Source organism: Epinephelus fuscoguttatus, linkage group LG8 (assembly GCF_011397635.1).
Source record: "Epinephelus fuscoguttatus linkage group LG8, E.fuscoguttatus.final_Chr_v1".
NCBI classification, from domain to species: Eukaryota; Metazoa; Chordata; class Actinopteri; order Perciformes; family Serranidae; genus Epinephelus; species Epinephelus fuscoguttatus.
This window is the reverse complement of record NC_064759.1, coordinates 4199470-4216363: the sequence shown is the minus strand read 5'-3', so window position 1 is coordinate 4216363 and position 16894 is coordinate 4199470. Positions and strand designations below refer to the sequence as shown.

The window sequence follows — 16894 nt, the reverse complement described above, 5'->3', positions numbered from 1 at the left end:
CACCCTACTCTGACTTCCACCTCCTTAACTTCCGTTACTGTACCCTAACCCTAACCCTCCTGACGCCGGCGGAAGCCCTTAAATGTGCAATATGTAATTTTCTGCAACCTATGGTTAGATGTTGTGGTTAGCCAGCCTCTGCTCCACACCGCTCCGCAGTGGAGGCCGCTGGCCGGAGCGCTGGTGCCCAGGCGGGCAGCAGTGCTTGCAATACACTGGTGGAAATGATTAATATTTCGATAACATCAGCCAGATGTTTGCTTACCTGTCTAGTAGAACACACGCGAGGTCGGCGTCGAACTGTAGTCCTAGATTTTCACAAAGCTCTCTCCATCTCGGAAAGGCCACACCAATATTTATCCTGGCTTTAGCTCTCTTGTTATCCCAGATTCTTCTGGAATCGCTTGGTTGACCCGTACGTTTCCATTTTACCGGCTTGTTTACTGGGACAGCTTCGGTGTCAGAAGGTGCAGCAACCGTCAATGTATGATCATGATCCATGACGAGTTAGCTTAGCCTAGCAACAGTAACGTTCATTCTCTGACGTCTCATCCGGTCTGCTTCTTCTTCTTCTCCTTAATTTAATGGCTATGGCTTTTATTAATATTTCATATTTATCTGGGTTTGAAAAATTGTTGGAAACATTTCTGATCATCAAAATACACAACTAAACAAAATATATAATATTGGTTTAGTTGTTTTTAGACATTTTTATGTGGAAAAACTACATATTATACCTTTAAACAATAATGGCGACCGGCTGTGTATCATCCCGACGTCTAAGGACAGCTTTTTTCGTCAGTGTCCTACGCCAGAAGTCGCTGACCCAGCGTCAGATTTTGATGACTTTGAAGCGAGACCAGGTTGATGGAGAAGAAGCCAAGCGGAGGCTTGAATCAGAGCTCCTGAAAATTAGCCTACATGTGTGAATGTGAAAACTGAGAAACTGTTGAATGTGTTGTGGAGCTCAGTTTCCCTACGAATTATGTTGATTTCAGTCAATTCTGCAGCATGCGACTAATTTCCACTGCAAAGGATCGAGACGCTGTTTTGCTCTTAGAGTATTGAGGGTGGAGTGTCTGTCGTCTGTGCACAAACTGAACAGGAGTTTTACTTCCAGATCCACAGAACAAGAAATAGCTCCTCTCACGTTGCTACTCTGAAGTTGTTTTAACTTGTGCAAATTTTTACACAACACAGTTTCAGTGATTCTGACACGTTTCTCTGTTTTAGTCCCAGGTACCTGAAGACATCCCTCGCCATGGCAACAAACTCTGCAAAATGCTACAAAGGCTCCCCAAAAACACCAGCTTTGTTGTATGTTGGTCTGTAGCCTGGCGGGTGGCTCACCTAGGTGACACACCATCCACCTCCCGATGACAGTGTCAGCTCATATACTACGTCACTTCAGAAATGTTGGTGTGATACTTATGAAATGCAAATATAACAATGGTTTGCAGAAACGTACAATGCCAACATTTTCTTCTGGCAACTGGGCTTACGTATTATTCCTGTTACATATATTTACAGCATTATTTAAAACTTTGGCCACGTTTAACACAAAAATCTGACATTGTATAGATATATGACAAAAAACTGTTGAGGCTTTGCCCTCATTTAGAGTCAACAACAGCTCCTTCAGAGTCGATATAAAACCAAGTTGGTTTCATCCCTAATTTGTTGAGTGTTTTCATATTATTGTTTTATCACCTGATAGAACTAGAAGGATGAGAAATGGAGTTCCCATTAATCTCTAAAAAACAGACATGTCACTTTATTGTTTAGACACTGAGCCACTAAAGGGTGAGGAAAAGCTGAAGTTACTATGTGGATGTGTTTTGCATAAATACAAAGAGAGAGAATAATTGTGAGCGTCAGAGAAGCTGCAGAATCAAAGCAGAGAGCAGAGACCTTATCTAACCAATTACGTTTGATGTGTAGGGCAGCTAAAAGTCCTCGCTCAACTATCAGGTGAGTGTTTGAGTGGGTCTTATTAAAATCTCCTCCTTCGTAAGCTTCTTATCATGACGTGACAAACCTGAAAGAACAAAGCCTGACAGAGGATTTAATTTGTCACAATGATGGATAATAAGTTTTAAGAGGAGGTAAGATGGGGAGAAACATCTCCAAACTTTTTCAGCTCAGTGTGTATCCCCAAGCTGCTGGTGTTTCAACGTCTGCTTAATATTGAATAAGCTCTGAATAGACAGAAGCACCACAGGATTAAAAATGAGAGTCGACCTGCCTCGAAGGAGCTTAAGACTCCAAAACCTCAGTTATATAATGATCCTGTTGTGCTCCATCAGCTCTGAGTGTAGAGTGACGGCCACCAAATCTCCAGGTGTTTGACAACAAAAACATGTTGTTGTGTTTAGAGAGAAAGAACAGGGTTTGGCTTTATAATCTTACAGGAAGTGAACAACTGTCTCCCAGGTGAAAGTGGGTTGTTGATGGACCCATCCACCGACTCTTCCGCTGCCTTAACTCTCGTTGCTGTCCCGCTGCGTTTCCGTTAAACATTAATGGGAACCCGCTGCGTATCATGCTGATGTTAAAGGAAGGCGTTTCTCGTTGGTGTCTGACGTGAGAAGTCACTGCCAAAGTGCCTCATGTTGACGACTTCAGAATGAGAAGTTAGACAAGGTGCCAGGCAGCAGAGGTATTTCGCACATTTTAGATGTTGAAATGTTAAAATACTCTTTATTTAGTATAGAGGCTTTACATTTTTACAATCTGAGAATGTAAGAATTTGTTTAGGCCTACAACACTGATATATGAACATTAAAATGTGAAACAAATAACCATTATTCATTTCCAATTTTTTGTCAAACCACAGGGAGCCACTGGAGAGGAGCTGGAGAGCCACACGTGGCTCCGAGGCCGCAGGCTGCCAACCCCTGGTCGGGTCCATTAAAGCTCCAGTCTGTCTCCTACCTCAACTTCTTTGTTCAGCAGTGACGGACATCATCGTGCCTTTAATGTTCCTAATGCACACTGTCACTGTCATCAACAACATCACAGGGTTCCTGCAGAGGCGTAATGTACAAGGCTGAGGGCGGCAAATGACTCATCGGTGGGATGAAGGTAAAAGAGGGGCCTTGCGTACACGAGGTGTTCACAGTTCACACTGTCAGCCCTTTGTGTTGGTTTATTGACCACGTTGACGCACAATGAGCGCTTATGTAATATATATATTTTTATGTACTCTTATATAATTTTTAAATATTCTCTAGTAAATTTTCTTATTGTAATTTTTAATAATCTTTATACTTTTGCGTCATTTTTCTTGTTTTGATCCAAATCACCAGGTCACACTCCTTGTTTGTGCAAACCCACCTGGCAATAAACAGTTTCTAATTCTGATTCTCAAACACTGAAACTACAAGTGCCAAGTGATTGATCAAGGCGAGTCCTCCTGCCCACCAGACTGATACAGAGAGCCAAACAGAATGTGAGCTCACGTCGTCAGGATGGTCTTACAAGGCTAGTGAGCACAGATATGCTCTCATCATTCACATCTTTGTAAGTAATCGCTCGATTTGTGTTCAGTATTTACACAATGACACCTCTTTCTACCTGGACGTGATGCGAAGCGAACATCAGATTGCTTGAGTTTTTCCCAGTGAAGACGTGCTAACCTGCTCCGTACACTGACCCTTCACACAACTCTAACCTATTTTCAGAGCAGCAGTTCCTTACACTCACTCAGAGCTCAACAGACTCCCTGAGTGTTGCTGTCAGTCGCAGTAAATCTGGACACTTTTTCTCGCTCCATGCGACAGATTACGCTCAGTGTATGACAGGATGAGGTGTTACCGGTGCTAACCTATGATCAGTCTCTTTCTGCCTGACTTTTATCAGCTGCAGTTCAGATAAAATCAGTAATGCTTATAATTTACAGCACCTGTAGATGTTTTAAAATGAACACAATATGATAATATTTGCAAAAGAAAGCTTCTCTTTAATTCCCAGTGTGCCCTGAGGCAGATTTATAGACTCCAAATATTTGGTTTACACATTTATAATAATATAATATCGTATCTTTACTGCAGGAGTCGTTGCTGTCTTGAAAACACAGACTTGAATGTGCATGTGTCATCCAACGTGTCTCTATTTCTTCAGTGTGACGCAACAGAACTAAAATAAATGTCTTGTTATTGTGATAGCGAGAGAGAGTTCAGTTTGGCTCCTCAGCTCTTACATCTTTAGTGTCGTCACATCTATTACTCATGTTAGTGTTCCATCCATTGTCTCTGATTTTATCACTCTCTCTGCCACGTCAGCTGAAGTAAAAGCCTCCGCTAAATGTAGAAATCAGAGGTTACTCAAATTAAACTGTTTTTACCTGTATCGTCATTCCAGTTTTTTCAGTTTGTTCCAGGATGAAAGAGTCCAGTTCACATTTTCTTTCTTATATCTTTAATCTCTTCTTTTATTGTGTTTCATCACATGGTCAGATCGAGACTACATAAATAAACGCTCTGAGTTATGAATCCCCACCGTCCATCGTCCAGTCACTGCTGACAGTCACTTTCATTGTTGTTTGCAACTTTTTGTTTTCAGTCCGAAAAGAATCAAGTTCAGCACGTCTGTTGTCTTTTTAATCTTCTAGGTTTGAATCTTTCTGTGATGCTTCAAAGTGTTTTTGTTTCAGCTGAACTGACGAGAAGAACAAATGTTTTCTCGACACAGCGGTGGGGATATTACAAAGACCTGCATGTAAAAGCGGGCGTTACGGATAAATGTGAACAGCAGCTTCCCTCCTGTGTCTGCAGATTGGACAATTAGTCTCACAAACAATACTTTCGATGCAGACACGATATCACAGGTTGAGTTAAACTTCAGTGTTTCACTCAGGCTGGCTGTCACTTCTGCATCAGCGTAAATCATAAAGATCAACTCTATATATGTACGAGCATTTTGGATCTGGTGGCCTCAACTTCCCACCATCAACACAGAGGGAATGAGAGGTGAACAAGTGGTGAGCCAAGTGAGAGTGGACTCAAACACACGACTCTGGAGACAGCGCAGGTAAAATAACAGTCTTTTCTGGTCAAAATGTAGGTACAGTACACAGACAAACAATCAGCTGAGGCAAACAAATCTAAAAAGGATGAGGCAGACTCATCAGTTACTCAACAGGCTACATCCCAAAAAACAAATCAAGAAAAGGACACAGGGAAACAAAGGCTGGAACACCATACGAATTGGCACTGAGAGAAAACAAGACACACACTACATACTCTGGTGAGTGGAAGGATAACGAGACACAGGTGAGGCTGATCAGGGCGGGACAGGCAATCAGACACAGGTGAAGTCATCAAAAGGGAGGGAAAACACACAGGGACAGGAAGTGAAGTGATCTGAAATGAGAGGAGATGTGAGTTTCAAAGTAAAACAGGAAACAACATGAATTAATTAAATAAAAAAACAACCTAAGAAACTTGAGCTGTGACATTCTCACTAAGACCTCAACACACTCTCATCCCAACTTGTCAAATATCGCCGTTTTATTAGTGGACTTGCACGTCTACATATGACACACTCGGTATCTTCCTGCATCTGTTTTTGGTGTTCCACATCAGCGTGTCTAATTACGCTTATTACATGCATTGTGTCTTTTTAAGATACACTTATGTTTTCACAGGAAATGTACAGTTTCTGCTTGTTTCTTTCTTTTTCAAAATAAACTAATAACATCTGTAAAACACTTCGTATTTACATTTTTTGCCTTGTGCTACAAAAGCACGTGGTTAGATTTAGAAAAAAAGCTCAACATTCACACAGGAAGTGAAAAATGGACTCCTGGGTGACAATGCAGGTAAAACTTGACTCCTCCACTGTCCCTCACCCACTTCAGTTGGTGGCTACTGTGTCAACATCTGCCGCTGCCAGTGCATATCATACTGCTGTGCAAGGTGTCTTGATTTTGTACGTGTGTATCTAACGACCAGACTACTGAAAAAGCAGCAGTTTGTAAAGACAACAGGCTGAAGACACACAAAGACAGACACGGACACATAGAGGCGGTGACAGTTTGTTCTGCCTTTGCCAACTACCGTAGTATAAAGAGCAAGAAAGTCCGTACAGGAAGTGTGGGAGAGGTGGCGGTTAGGTCAAACAAACTCCAGACTTTCACCCGGGTACCCATTGTTTGTTTCCCGCGTGAATTTTAAGCGTAACCATGATTTGTTTTTCTAAACCATACCATGTGCTTTTGTTGCCTAAATCTAAAGAAACATACTTAAAAACAAGTGTTTTACCAGCTTTGTAAGTTTATTTTGAAAAAGACTGTCTGCATATATCGAGCAGAAATTGTACATTTCCTGTGAAAACTGAAGTGTATTTTGAAAAAAACACACTGAATGTAACAAGCGTAACTTGACACACCATCCCTGAGTGTCCAAAACGCAGAAAGGAGGATATCAAGCATGACATATTTAGACGTGTATGTCCACTGACAAAGCAGCAGAATTTGACGAGTTGGGATGAGAAGGTGTTGAGAGGGTGCAGCTGTTGGTCAAGTTCATGTTATTGAACTTCAGTATTTGCAGGAGCCAAGACTTAAAAACTGACAGTGATATTAAACACATTTGATTTTATCTGAACATCAAGATGAGAAAAAGACTGACTTCAAACTACATGAAACCAAACAATGGATTTCACAGGAGTGTGCACCAACCAAGGCTGATGAAAGCAGCTTTAAAGTTACTCTCAGTGACTGAATCAGAGTCTCTTTGCTGGCTGTAATGACTCCTGACGGGTCAGACATGGACTCATTAATGCTCTCTGTTCTCACCACAGTATGAAGCCGGTGTGTGTGCTGGTGTACACAGCTAGGCTCTCTGGGTCAGAGGTGGTAGTGACAGGTCTCTGTGCTGATTGTGGCAGCTCAAGGCAGAAGGGATGAGGCTTAATTACAGCCCAACAAGGTGCCTGTCAGGTCACAGTGGACAGCCGGGGTGAGTGACCCCATGCTGACCACCGACTGTCTGAAAACTCACATCTGATATGAGACTTTGAGGAAGTTTTTGCCAGGACCTGAATTATCCACAGAGGTCTCTTCCTCTCCAAAACAAGACCAAGGGCCAGATACATTCATGACCACATCTGTGTGTACGCACAAAGGTAGAAATATGTAATGTTATTGTAATTCATAAAGCTGTGCATGTGCCTGATTCTGTTTGATAAATCTTGAGCATAGTGGTGCTGGACGCATGTGCATGAGCCTCAGTCTGCCATAAATGCATGTAGAAACACCCTTAAACATACATTTGCATATCAATACTGGTAAGACCATCCTGATGACGTGAGCTCAACATTCTGTTTGGCTCTCTGTCTGGACTTGCTGCCACCCCAAACACTTTTCCAGGAATTAAGAGTCCAGAATTGTGTCTGGTTTTGAAGCTCATGTAACCTCTGTTCATACCTTGGTGAGTTTTACATATATTAGACGAGGACCCGCTCGCTATGTAGACGAAAATAGCTCATTGTACGGTAACAAAAACACAACAATTCTTATTTTCAGGTAATTAAACACTAATTCCTGACAATATATTCCCCTAAGTCCTTCACACTGGACCTTTAAAACACCAGAAAATATGTTGCAGTGGTGAAACGTTTGTCAGACGTGAACAGAATTTTTAACTCTGCAAACAAAGAACTTTGTCACTGTTAGTTCTACAAATAAAATGCCACAAAACAGGTGTCCTTCCACAAACAACTCAACAGGAGAAACATGAAACAGACTTCATCCTCAGTCTTCTTCACTGTGTTTATTCATAAGGATAACACATATTAATCAGTATTCCTGTAAACGTTCCTGCGTTAGCCAGCAGGTTATTTTCATCTGCAGTCGTCTGGCAGGACGTTTCCAAAAAAACACTGAAGTGACAGATAAAGAAATGAAAAACAACTCGAGCAGCAGGACGCCAACATGACAACAAAAGCAACAAAATCAGCATGCACAGACACAAATGATGCAGACAACAGGAAGATGCAAAACATTGATGTAACAGAACAATAACTCTCCTCTGAATGCCAAAACAAAGTGTTTCCTGTTCAGGGAGATCATTAAACCTGTTCCTGTAGCTAAATATAATTCATCTGATTTGTTCCAAACATCAACCCATCATTTCCTCTTTAACACCTTAAGCAAATATGAATATTATCACGTAATCTGTTTGGAAAAATAGGTAAGTAATCATAAATAAATAATCTCTTTATCATCAGTTTTTCAAACAAATCTGCCTCATGACTGACTTTTCCATCATATCATTGTTAGCAGCACATAAAAAGCAATATAAAAAAGTCTTCCCTCCCTTTATTACTCTTCGCTCTTTGTCCACACGACATTGACATCTACAAAAGATAAGCTGCATATAAAAGCTCAAAGGAGGCCTCATTGCAGTGGTTTGCATCATCATTTGTGAGCAGACATGTGTGTGTCTTTCCAAATCAGGTCCAATCAACTGGATTTAAAGCAGCTGGTCTCCAGTCATGGCAGCATGGCGGTGCAGTGATTGCTTCACAGCAAGAGGCCGTTTACACGTACACGGTGATTTTGATAAACGGAGACATCTTCCTTCGTTTGTGCCCTTCGTTTACACGCAAACGGAGATTTCTCCTCTGAAAACGAGTCTTTCTAAAAACTCCGGCCAGAGTGGAGATTTTGGAAAACTCCGGTTGCGCGTTTGCATGTAAACTGAGATAAACGGAGATAAACGGAGTTATAGGCAGTCGACGTCACAGTATGCGCCGTAACTTGCGCCTGTGTCAAAAGTGCGACCTATGTTGCTATGGTGACAATGGATACATGGAGGGCTTGAGCTTCTCGTTACACTGCCACCTATTGATTTGGCGTGCTCTTGTGTATATATACACACGGGTAAGTGTAAACGAAGATCTCTTTGAAAACAGAGACGGAGAAATGTCCGTTTATGAAAATAGCCGGCCATGTGTAAATGGCCTCAAAGAGTGTTCCTGGTTCAGGTGTGGGGTTTGAACCCCAGGGTGGTGGAGCCCTTCTGTGTGGAGTTTGCATGTTCTCCCTGTGTCAGCGTGGGTTTCCTCCAGGTGCTCCAGCTTCCTCCCACAGTCCAAAGACATGCAGGTTAACTGGTGACTCTAAATTGTCCGTAGGTGTGAATGTGAGTGTGAATGGTTGTCTGTCTCTATGTGTCAGCCCTGTGATAGTCTGGTGACCTGTCCAGGGTGAACCCTGCCTCTCACCCAGTGTCAGCTGGGATAGGCTCCTCAATCATCACGTCTGACTCGCTGTTTGTCAGGACGTTTACATGACATTAGAGAAAACTGATTTATTGTGTCAGTCCGACTAAAACTGGACTTTTAAAATACACATAAATATGTTCATCTGACTGAAACCGTCCTAAATCAAATCTCCCAAAGTGGGACTAACACACCCAGATCATGTGACTCCTGCATGTATACAGTCAGTCAGACCCAAACTGGCCGAGGCGCTCTGAGCATGCTCCACAGTTTCCGCCCCGGGCTTTGACCCAGAAGTCCAATAGCATTAAATGTGTAAGAGAAGAAGAAGCCGGTAACAACATGGAGAAATCTACATCCAGAGCCGTGACTTTTTGGACGGACCAAATGTACAGAGCTGTAAAGTTGTCCACCATGGTAGCAGTTAGCTGCTAGCTAACCGTAGCTAACTTGTTTGTCCATTGTTTGGTCTGTGACGTAATAGGTCAACAGGAAAAAGGTCCAATACTAACAAGCTGAAAGGGGGCATATCTCCACCTATCGTAGAGGAGTCGCACATACTTGGCTCAATAAATGGATTCCCCTCCCGTGCTTGTATACTGGGACAAGGACAGTAAGCCAGTTAGATGTCCTCGTCCAGCTGGGACTGGAGCTCCACTTCACTGTGACTGGAAACGTACTGAGTGTGTGTGATGGTGTATTTACCTGCAGAGACTCCACCTGGATTTCTATTTCTGTGTTTGGGATGTTTATGGGCGTGTACACCCACAGCGCTCAGGTGAGGCCGAGACTTTCGACCAGGTGCCAAACTGTAAGCAGCTGGCATCCAAGAAAAAATGCAAAAGTAGCAAGGAGAAACGCCAAACAAGAGTAAATTTGGGGTTGGACCGAAATATTACAGAGGGGAGGAGTTTCCACAGGCTTTTGTGATGGATTTCGGAAAGACTGTATGACACTGTGCTAGCTTAGCTAACAGGCCGCTAACTAGCTCTATTTCCTTGAATTCAGTTGCCTTTGTTGATCGTCTAATGAGTTTGTATGATTTAAAATAACTTGTTAATCTAGTTTTAACACATTGTGAATCTGAATTAAATATTTTACGATCATCATTTTTTGTCCTGGTTATGTTCTTAGCAAATTTTCCAAACTACTAGATGGTGAAAAATAGACAAAATTAGCCCCTCCCCCATGGCTACAGGTACTTTCATCAGGTTTCTATCCATCCGTAAAGAAATGCACTTCCTCACGCTGGACACTAGAAGCATCATCCCTATATTTACGGATCTACAGACACCCGTCACATTCGTAAGTGGAAACAAGGGGTAACTCCATCTGTCAGATAAATGTAGTGAAATAAAAAGTTCAATATTTGCCTCTGAAATGTAGCTGAGTAGAAGTATAAAGTAGAATGAAATGGAAATACTCAAAGTGCAAATACCTCCAAACTGTTGATGAAAAGGTAGATGTATCACACACAAAACATAAATACCACACTGGTGTTATTTTATTGACAGGTGTAACTTCATGTTAGTTCAGTACAGTCGGACTGTCTCAGTCTGTGATTGGTCCTCCCATCGCTCCTCGACCTCCGCGATGATCTTCAGTGTGAAACAGACCTGTCATGGAGCAGGTCAGTGTGCTTGGATAACAGCTGCAGATGATAAATTTGAACCCAGGAGAACCACACACTGACAGTGACACACACAAATTGGTGTATCTGTGCAGTTGGAAACTTCGGACACTCTGCAGGAAGTAGCGGGTTGTTTCAAAGATAAAAATGTTCCTTACTGGATGCTCCCTGCCTGCTGAACAACATCCCCGTCACTGTCTTTTGTTCTTGGTATTGATTGGCTCTCCCTCTGAGAGTCACTCTCTGCACCGAGTGGCTCCATCATACTACTGAATATGATGTGGACCAAGTGAGATCAAAGCTCTCTGTAATATTTTCCCCTGAAGCCTTGATGAGACAGAAGAGGAACGAACAAAAGATCCCAACAAACAAACAAAAAATTCAACCTCACTGAGCCCGACTGTCAGAGGACGATTACTGTTACATCTGTTTTTGTTAACACTGAAATAAAAACCAAACTTAAGTTACTGGTGGCCTGAAAATACTGTTACGAATGACTAAAAATCCTCTGTTACCATAGTAACCCTGACAGCCGTACAGCAGCTTCTCCACCAGGATTTGCCGCGTTGGCGTCAGACTGACTCTTTGTCTCTCCCTGTCTGTCTTCTTCTTCTTCTCACTCCTTTAAAGGGTAACTCTTGCACAGTGTTACGTGTGGCCCTGCATACATTATATTGCATACTCTAGTGGGTGTCATTGTTTTATGTCTCTTTCACTCCTCTCTACCTCTGTCTCGTTCTGCAGGGCGGCACTTGAGAGTACTTGGGAAGGAGAGAATAAAGGAAGCTGAGTGGCAGAGTGGGTGTTAGAGACACACGCCTGCAGCAGAACAGCAGTAGTTGTGGTTTTTCTTCCTGCCTTGTTTCCCAGAATGATTTAGTGTGTTGGGTCTGTTATTTAAGTTCGGATTGGAAATTGATGGTAATTCAGGGCCCTATTTCAGAAAGCGGGCTTAGTGAAAACTAACTGCTTCATCCAAGCCTGAGGCTGATCGCCTGCTGAGCGTGTAGCAGCAATGAGAGACATGGCGTGTCCTTTTGTGAATGAAGTCGTGGACGTTGAGGCACAGTTTATTCAGAGGCTGTTGTGTCAGGATCAGGTGATTAGACCCCGTTTGGATGTCTTATCCTCCCCGAAGCAGTGTCTTTATGAAAGACACAGTCTCACCTCACACTCTGTCATTTATCTTAACAACCTGTTCCACCCAGATACATCAAATATTACACATCTTGGATTTACATTATCATTGGAGCAAATTTTATGCACTGCCCTTTGATTCTTTTCTTTCTAACATCAGAGACACTGATCAGTGAGGTAACTGTTTGTCGAGCCGTAAGAAAAGTGTCTCTGGCTCTGGAAATACTTTTGCCCGTTTTTGTGGTTTTCCCTTAGCCTGGAAATCCAGACCCAAAATCTAGAAAGATTTAGGGTCTGGCCACGAGTAATGCAAATGGCCCAACTCGAGGGGCGGCACCAAGCATGCATTTGAAAATATCACTGCACACAAGTGGATAACACTACGACCAATCAGAACAATACACGGGGTGACGTAAACGCTTAGCTACCAGTGGAGCTAACTGGTAGATTAGACTCTTGCCGTATCCGGTCAGCAAAACAGCAAAAACATCCTTCTTGCAAAGGAAAGACTTGAGCGCCGTCTTCTGTTCCTCTTTTAGAGAAAAAGCCAAGTCTAACTCGTTCATTGTAGCGGCCAAAGCCGTTTCAAACAACTGGTGTTCATCCGTAGCCATCTTGCAGTGTTTACTGACTGATTCTGGACTTCGTCGTCGCAGCGCTGTCATCATCTGTTTAGCTCGCCTCTGGCCCATCTATATCAGATACACCGATGTGATTGGTGCAGCTCGGCTCCAATGGCATGGGTAATGAGCATCATTACTGATTGCCAGAGTGACTCGCTGAGCAAATTCAAATTGTGCTCTCGCAAGAACTCTGGATTTCCAGGGTAGGGAGGAATTCAACAGAACTGCAGGTTTGTCAGTGTATTAAGAAATGGATCTACGTGGATACATGATGCACTTATTTATGAATACTTTTCATATATTTAAAGATTCCACAGTGTAATTGACTGCATTTCTGGGACTCACATCCCATCATAGCTCCATCTGAGAATAAAGGAGATTATGTGAAGTCATTTTACAGCAATTTAGGAATTCAGTTAACCTCAGCCTAATATTGACAGAATAACGTCAGTGTAAGTAAAATTTCTCACCAGTCTGTACAATATCTTTGTGTTTGATTTTGAGCTGTAGCAAAGAGTGTTTGGGCAGTTGAATAAGAGGATACAGCAAATTATATTTAACTATATGAACATGGTTAAGATAGAAAATGTTTCTATATTTTCTGTAGATTAGACAGGCATTGACTCATGACATTATATAACACCACTTCACCTATTAACACGTTCTGCAGTCTTTTCCCATCACACCTCACTTTGTTTAGCTGCAGCTGATGTAATAGTTCATTTGGGATGAAATAAGTGGCTCTGCTTTTAACTCTGCTTTCTGCCATTAAAAATCATGTTGTCTGAACTCTACTGACGATGTGTTTTGGTGCTCACTTACTCAGAGTTGATTGAGCTGATTCTGATGAGCTGTTCTGGAACCAAAAACTCAGAGTTTCCCAGCTCAGACTCAGGGATTGGGCTCAGTTTTTGTTGAGCCTGCTCTCTGAAATAGGGCCCAGTTCTCTGATTTTGTTTAGTTTCAGTTTCAGGTGATGAGCTCCAAGTGACTTCCCTATCTTTTGTTTCTCTGGGCTGGGCTCTCCAGCGCTTTTTGTTTCTTTCTTTAAGTTTGAAGTATGATTTTATTTTTGCTTCACTTCCGAACTTCGTCTTTAATGGCTCTTCCCATTTTTATGGGATGGATTGCACCTGGCTGGGGAGAGAGGTGCTTAAGAGCTCCTGTGTCAGCAGCCTGTGGTGTGTGGACTATTGGTCCTGCTGCCTCAGCCTGGGATTTAAGAGTCTTGTTTGCATGACTTTTGTTAATACATTCCATGGGTTTGATCATTTTAAAAGGTGTCTTATGTTGTTATTTTGGGTCAGTGGTGGAGTTTTGTTCACCCCACAGGTTTGCCCAAGGGTGGGGCATTACATACTCCTATTCTAGTTGTATATACCTCTTATTATTTATCTTATTTATTTTCACTTCTCCTCTGTATGTACTTATTTCTGTCTTTGTGCCGTTGAAACACCTGAGCTCACGCTGTGGGGATCAATAAGGGTTTAAACCACTTTATTTGGAGGTCAAACTGAGAGTTGAACACCTTAAATGTTTTTGAACCCCTCACTGTAACAGGAAAACACTGAGCTCCCTGATAGTTTCACAGAGCAGTGGAGTGAGCTCACGTGGGTCGGGTTGGTTCAGTATGGGCTGTAATTTTTCAGCCCGTTGAGAACTCTACAGATAATGTGCAATATGTTGCTGTGAGCTTTGATTGAGGACACAAAATGGTATTGTTTGGTATCGATTAAGCAAAGTGTTTGCAATTTGCAACCCCAGTGCAGCCCAAACTTCCTGCATGTGTTTCATTGTGTTTTCAGTGGGGGCCTTTACTGTGAAAAAACAACAGGAAATCACTCTGTAAAAACGATCTTTAAAATAGAAGTATTAAACATTTTGGTCAAACCACAAGCTTGTGATGTAACGTGACAAAGATAAACGTCTCTTCCTCGTGTACTTGGTCTGTAAGCTGTAATGGATGTTTTCAGTCGGACAGTTGTCGTCATCCTGTTCACCTTCGTCTGACATTTTTCTTGGTTTGTTTAAAACCCGTCTGATCGTCTGACTGCTCCTGTTCCTCGACCTTAGACTTCTTCGTACTGATGTCACCGTATTTCCAGATCTCAGTCATTAATTTAGATGATATTATTATTGTTTAGGGCTGCAGTCAAATAAAGAAAATCTTGCTCGGCTGAAATTCTACCTACTCTCTAACCAATCGATTCTCTGCAACAATGTAAAGCGGTTTTGTCTCAACGCGAATCTTTAAGGGCTTTATAATAAACTGTGTACTGTATCACTGAAGCAGAGCTACATGTGAGTCTGTCTCACCTTTTCTGATGAGAAAAATCTGACATACTGCAGCCTATAGACGTTAACTCTGAGGTCGACAGTGTCATCATAACTTTACTAATGTTAACTATCGTGGAACGCATGTAGGAGACTTACAGTGTTTCTCCCAGAAGCTCACATTCCTTTCAGAAGCTTTGTGATCCAACTTTTTGGGGACTTTGTAAAATAAATCTGTGATCATAAATCCAACGTTGAACGTCTTCTGTCCGACCAGTCGACCAGCGAACCAGAAGACGTCAGCGCTTTTGTTATTAATGAAAATGATTGGCTCAAACTACAAAAACAAGTTATAACAAACTGGAATTACCCTTTAAGCTCACATAAAACATGTGGTCACAGTTTAACACCTCTACGTTCAGGAATAAAATACTAAATGCTTTAATTCTGGTGGTGACACTCATCTCCAGGGAACTCCCTGGGCTCAAACACTGAGCCTGAATATTTTAAGGATCAGAGCTGGTGTGTGAGCCAGAGGTTGAGAATCAGCGGTCGGTGTCTCTGCTGTGATCTGTGGTTTTTATTAAGGAGACAAACTTCAGTGGTTTAAAACAAGTCCGGGATTCTGTGTGGACCTGAGGCAATGTGTGCTTCAAGCACAATCCCCCAGAGAGGTGATGTCCTCTGGGCTTCAGTCCTGCAGACTTCAGAGGCAGTGAATCAGCTGGGATCACTGCAGGGGGAGAAAGATTAGGAGGAGGAGGAGGATTGATGTCAGTAGGTCTTCTTCCAGGAGCGAAAGTACAGCTGGAGGGGGAGCAGCGGGTTTCTGTTCTTCAGGCTGGGGTGGAAAACATCAAAGTCTGCCCTCCTCACTCGCTGCAGGTAGTCCTCCAACACCACCTGCAGCATACAACACCACAGAAGAAGAGTTTGTTTCAGAATAACCAAGACAAAATAGATGGACTCAGTGATTTAAACCAGTAAAAACACTGAATAAACCAGTTTAATGCCCAGTTCAGACCAAAGATTTGCAAAGAGACGAGTTGAAACAAGCAGCTACTTGCAATGGGCCGTTCTGCAACGTTCTAAAAACCTGCCGGCTCACACCGATGCAACTAGATGAGACGGCGTATCATCTCTAGTCAACAACTCTCCGTGCTTCTGATCTGTGACGCTGACAGGAAGTGACCACCACGAGACGGCGTATCATCTCTAGTCAACAACTCTCCGTGCTTCTGATCTGTGACGCTGACAGGAAGTGACCACCACGAGACGGCGTATCATCTCTAGTCAACAACTCTCTGTACTTCCGTTCTGATTTACAGCTTTTCAGACTTATTTTGTGGCTGAATATAATTTGTAGCTTCTTAAAATCTGAGATGATAGTGATGAAACGGTGAAAAACAGAAACAAAACCAGCATCAGGTGGACTGGAGAAATCCTTCACTAATGGCAGGAATGGGTGATGACTTGAACTTTAAATTTACCAGCAAAAATGCCAATGAAAAATGACAAAGAAGTGCCCCACTGCATTTCAAATTTGTTTAAAAAATGTAACAGGAGTTTGTTTGCCTGGTCTATCAAGAGGAAGAAAATAGTTTGGCAAAATGGTATGAATGCCTGACGAATTTAATTGACGGAAAGGCGCATCCATCGAATTCCGGGTCCTGTCTCTCTCGCCCTGGTACTGGTTGCTTACCAAAATGGACACTAAACGGCCCCAGACTAACTTGAACAGCAGACTTCACTACAAGCTGATTGGCTGTTGAAACAGGTGACGTGCTTTGAAACCAGCCGCTGGCCTTTTGACCAGCTGAGTGTCAGGTGACACCATCAGCTGGCTTGAGTCGAGCTCAGACCAGCCAGTTCACACCGCTGACACTTTTCTCTGCAACGTTCTAAAACAGTTTTGTCTCGTCACGAATCTTTGGTCTGAACTGGTCGTTCATTACAAATCAGTCGGGGCTGCTTATAATGTTGGCTGGTGCAAAGACACAAA

General features: G+C 42.5%; 1 protein-coding gene across 3 annotated transcripts in view; it reads right to left on the bottom strand.

Annotated features, from left to right (window-relative positions):
• Positions 1–16894, bottom strand: part of ndufaf6 (NADH:ubiquinone oxidoreductase complex assembly factor 6) — a 59016-nt gene that overhangs the window by 22087 nt on the left and 20035 nt on the right. For 2 of the 3 annotated variants that reach the window (XM_049584896.1, XM_049584898.1), the window contains exon 9: positions 10736–15795. In XM_049584896.1, coding sequence (XP_049440853.1) covers positions 15667–15795 — 129 coding nt within the window. In that variant the 3' untranslated portion in view covers positions 10736–15666. Of the gene's footprint in view, positions 1–10735; positions 15796–16894 lie in introns of those variants that run through there. The other variant, XM_049584897.1, reaches the window with a different exon arrangement.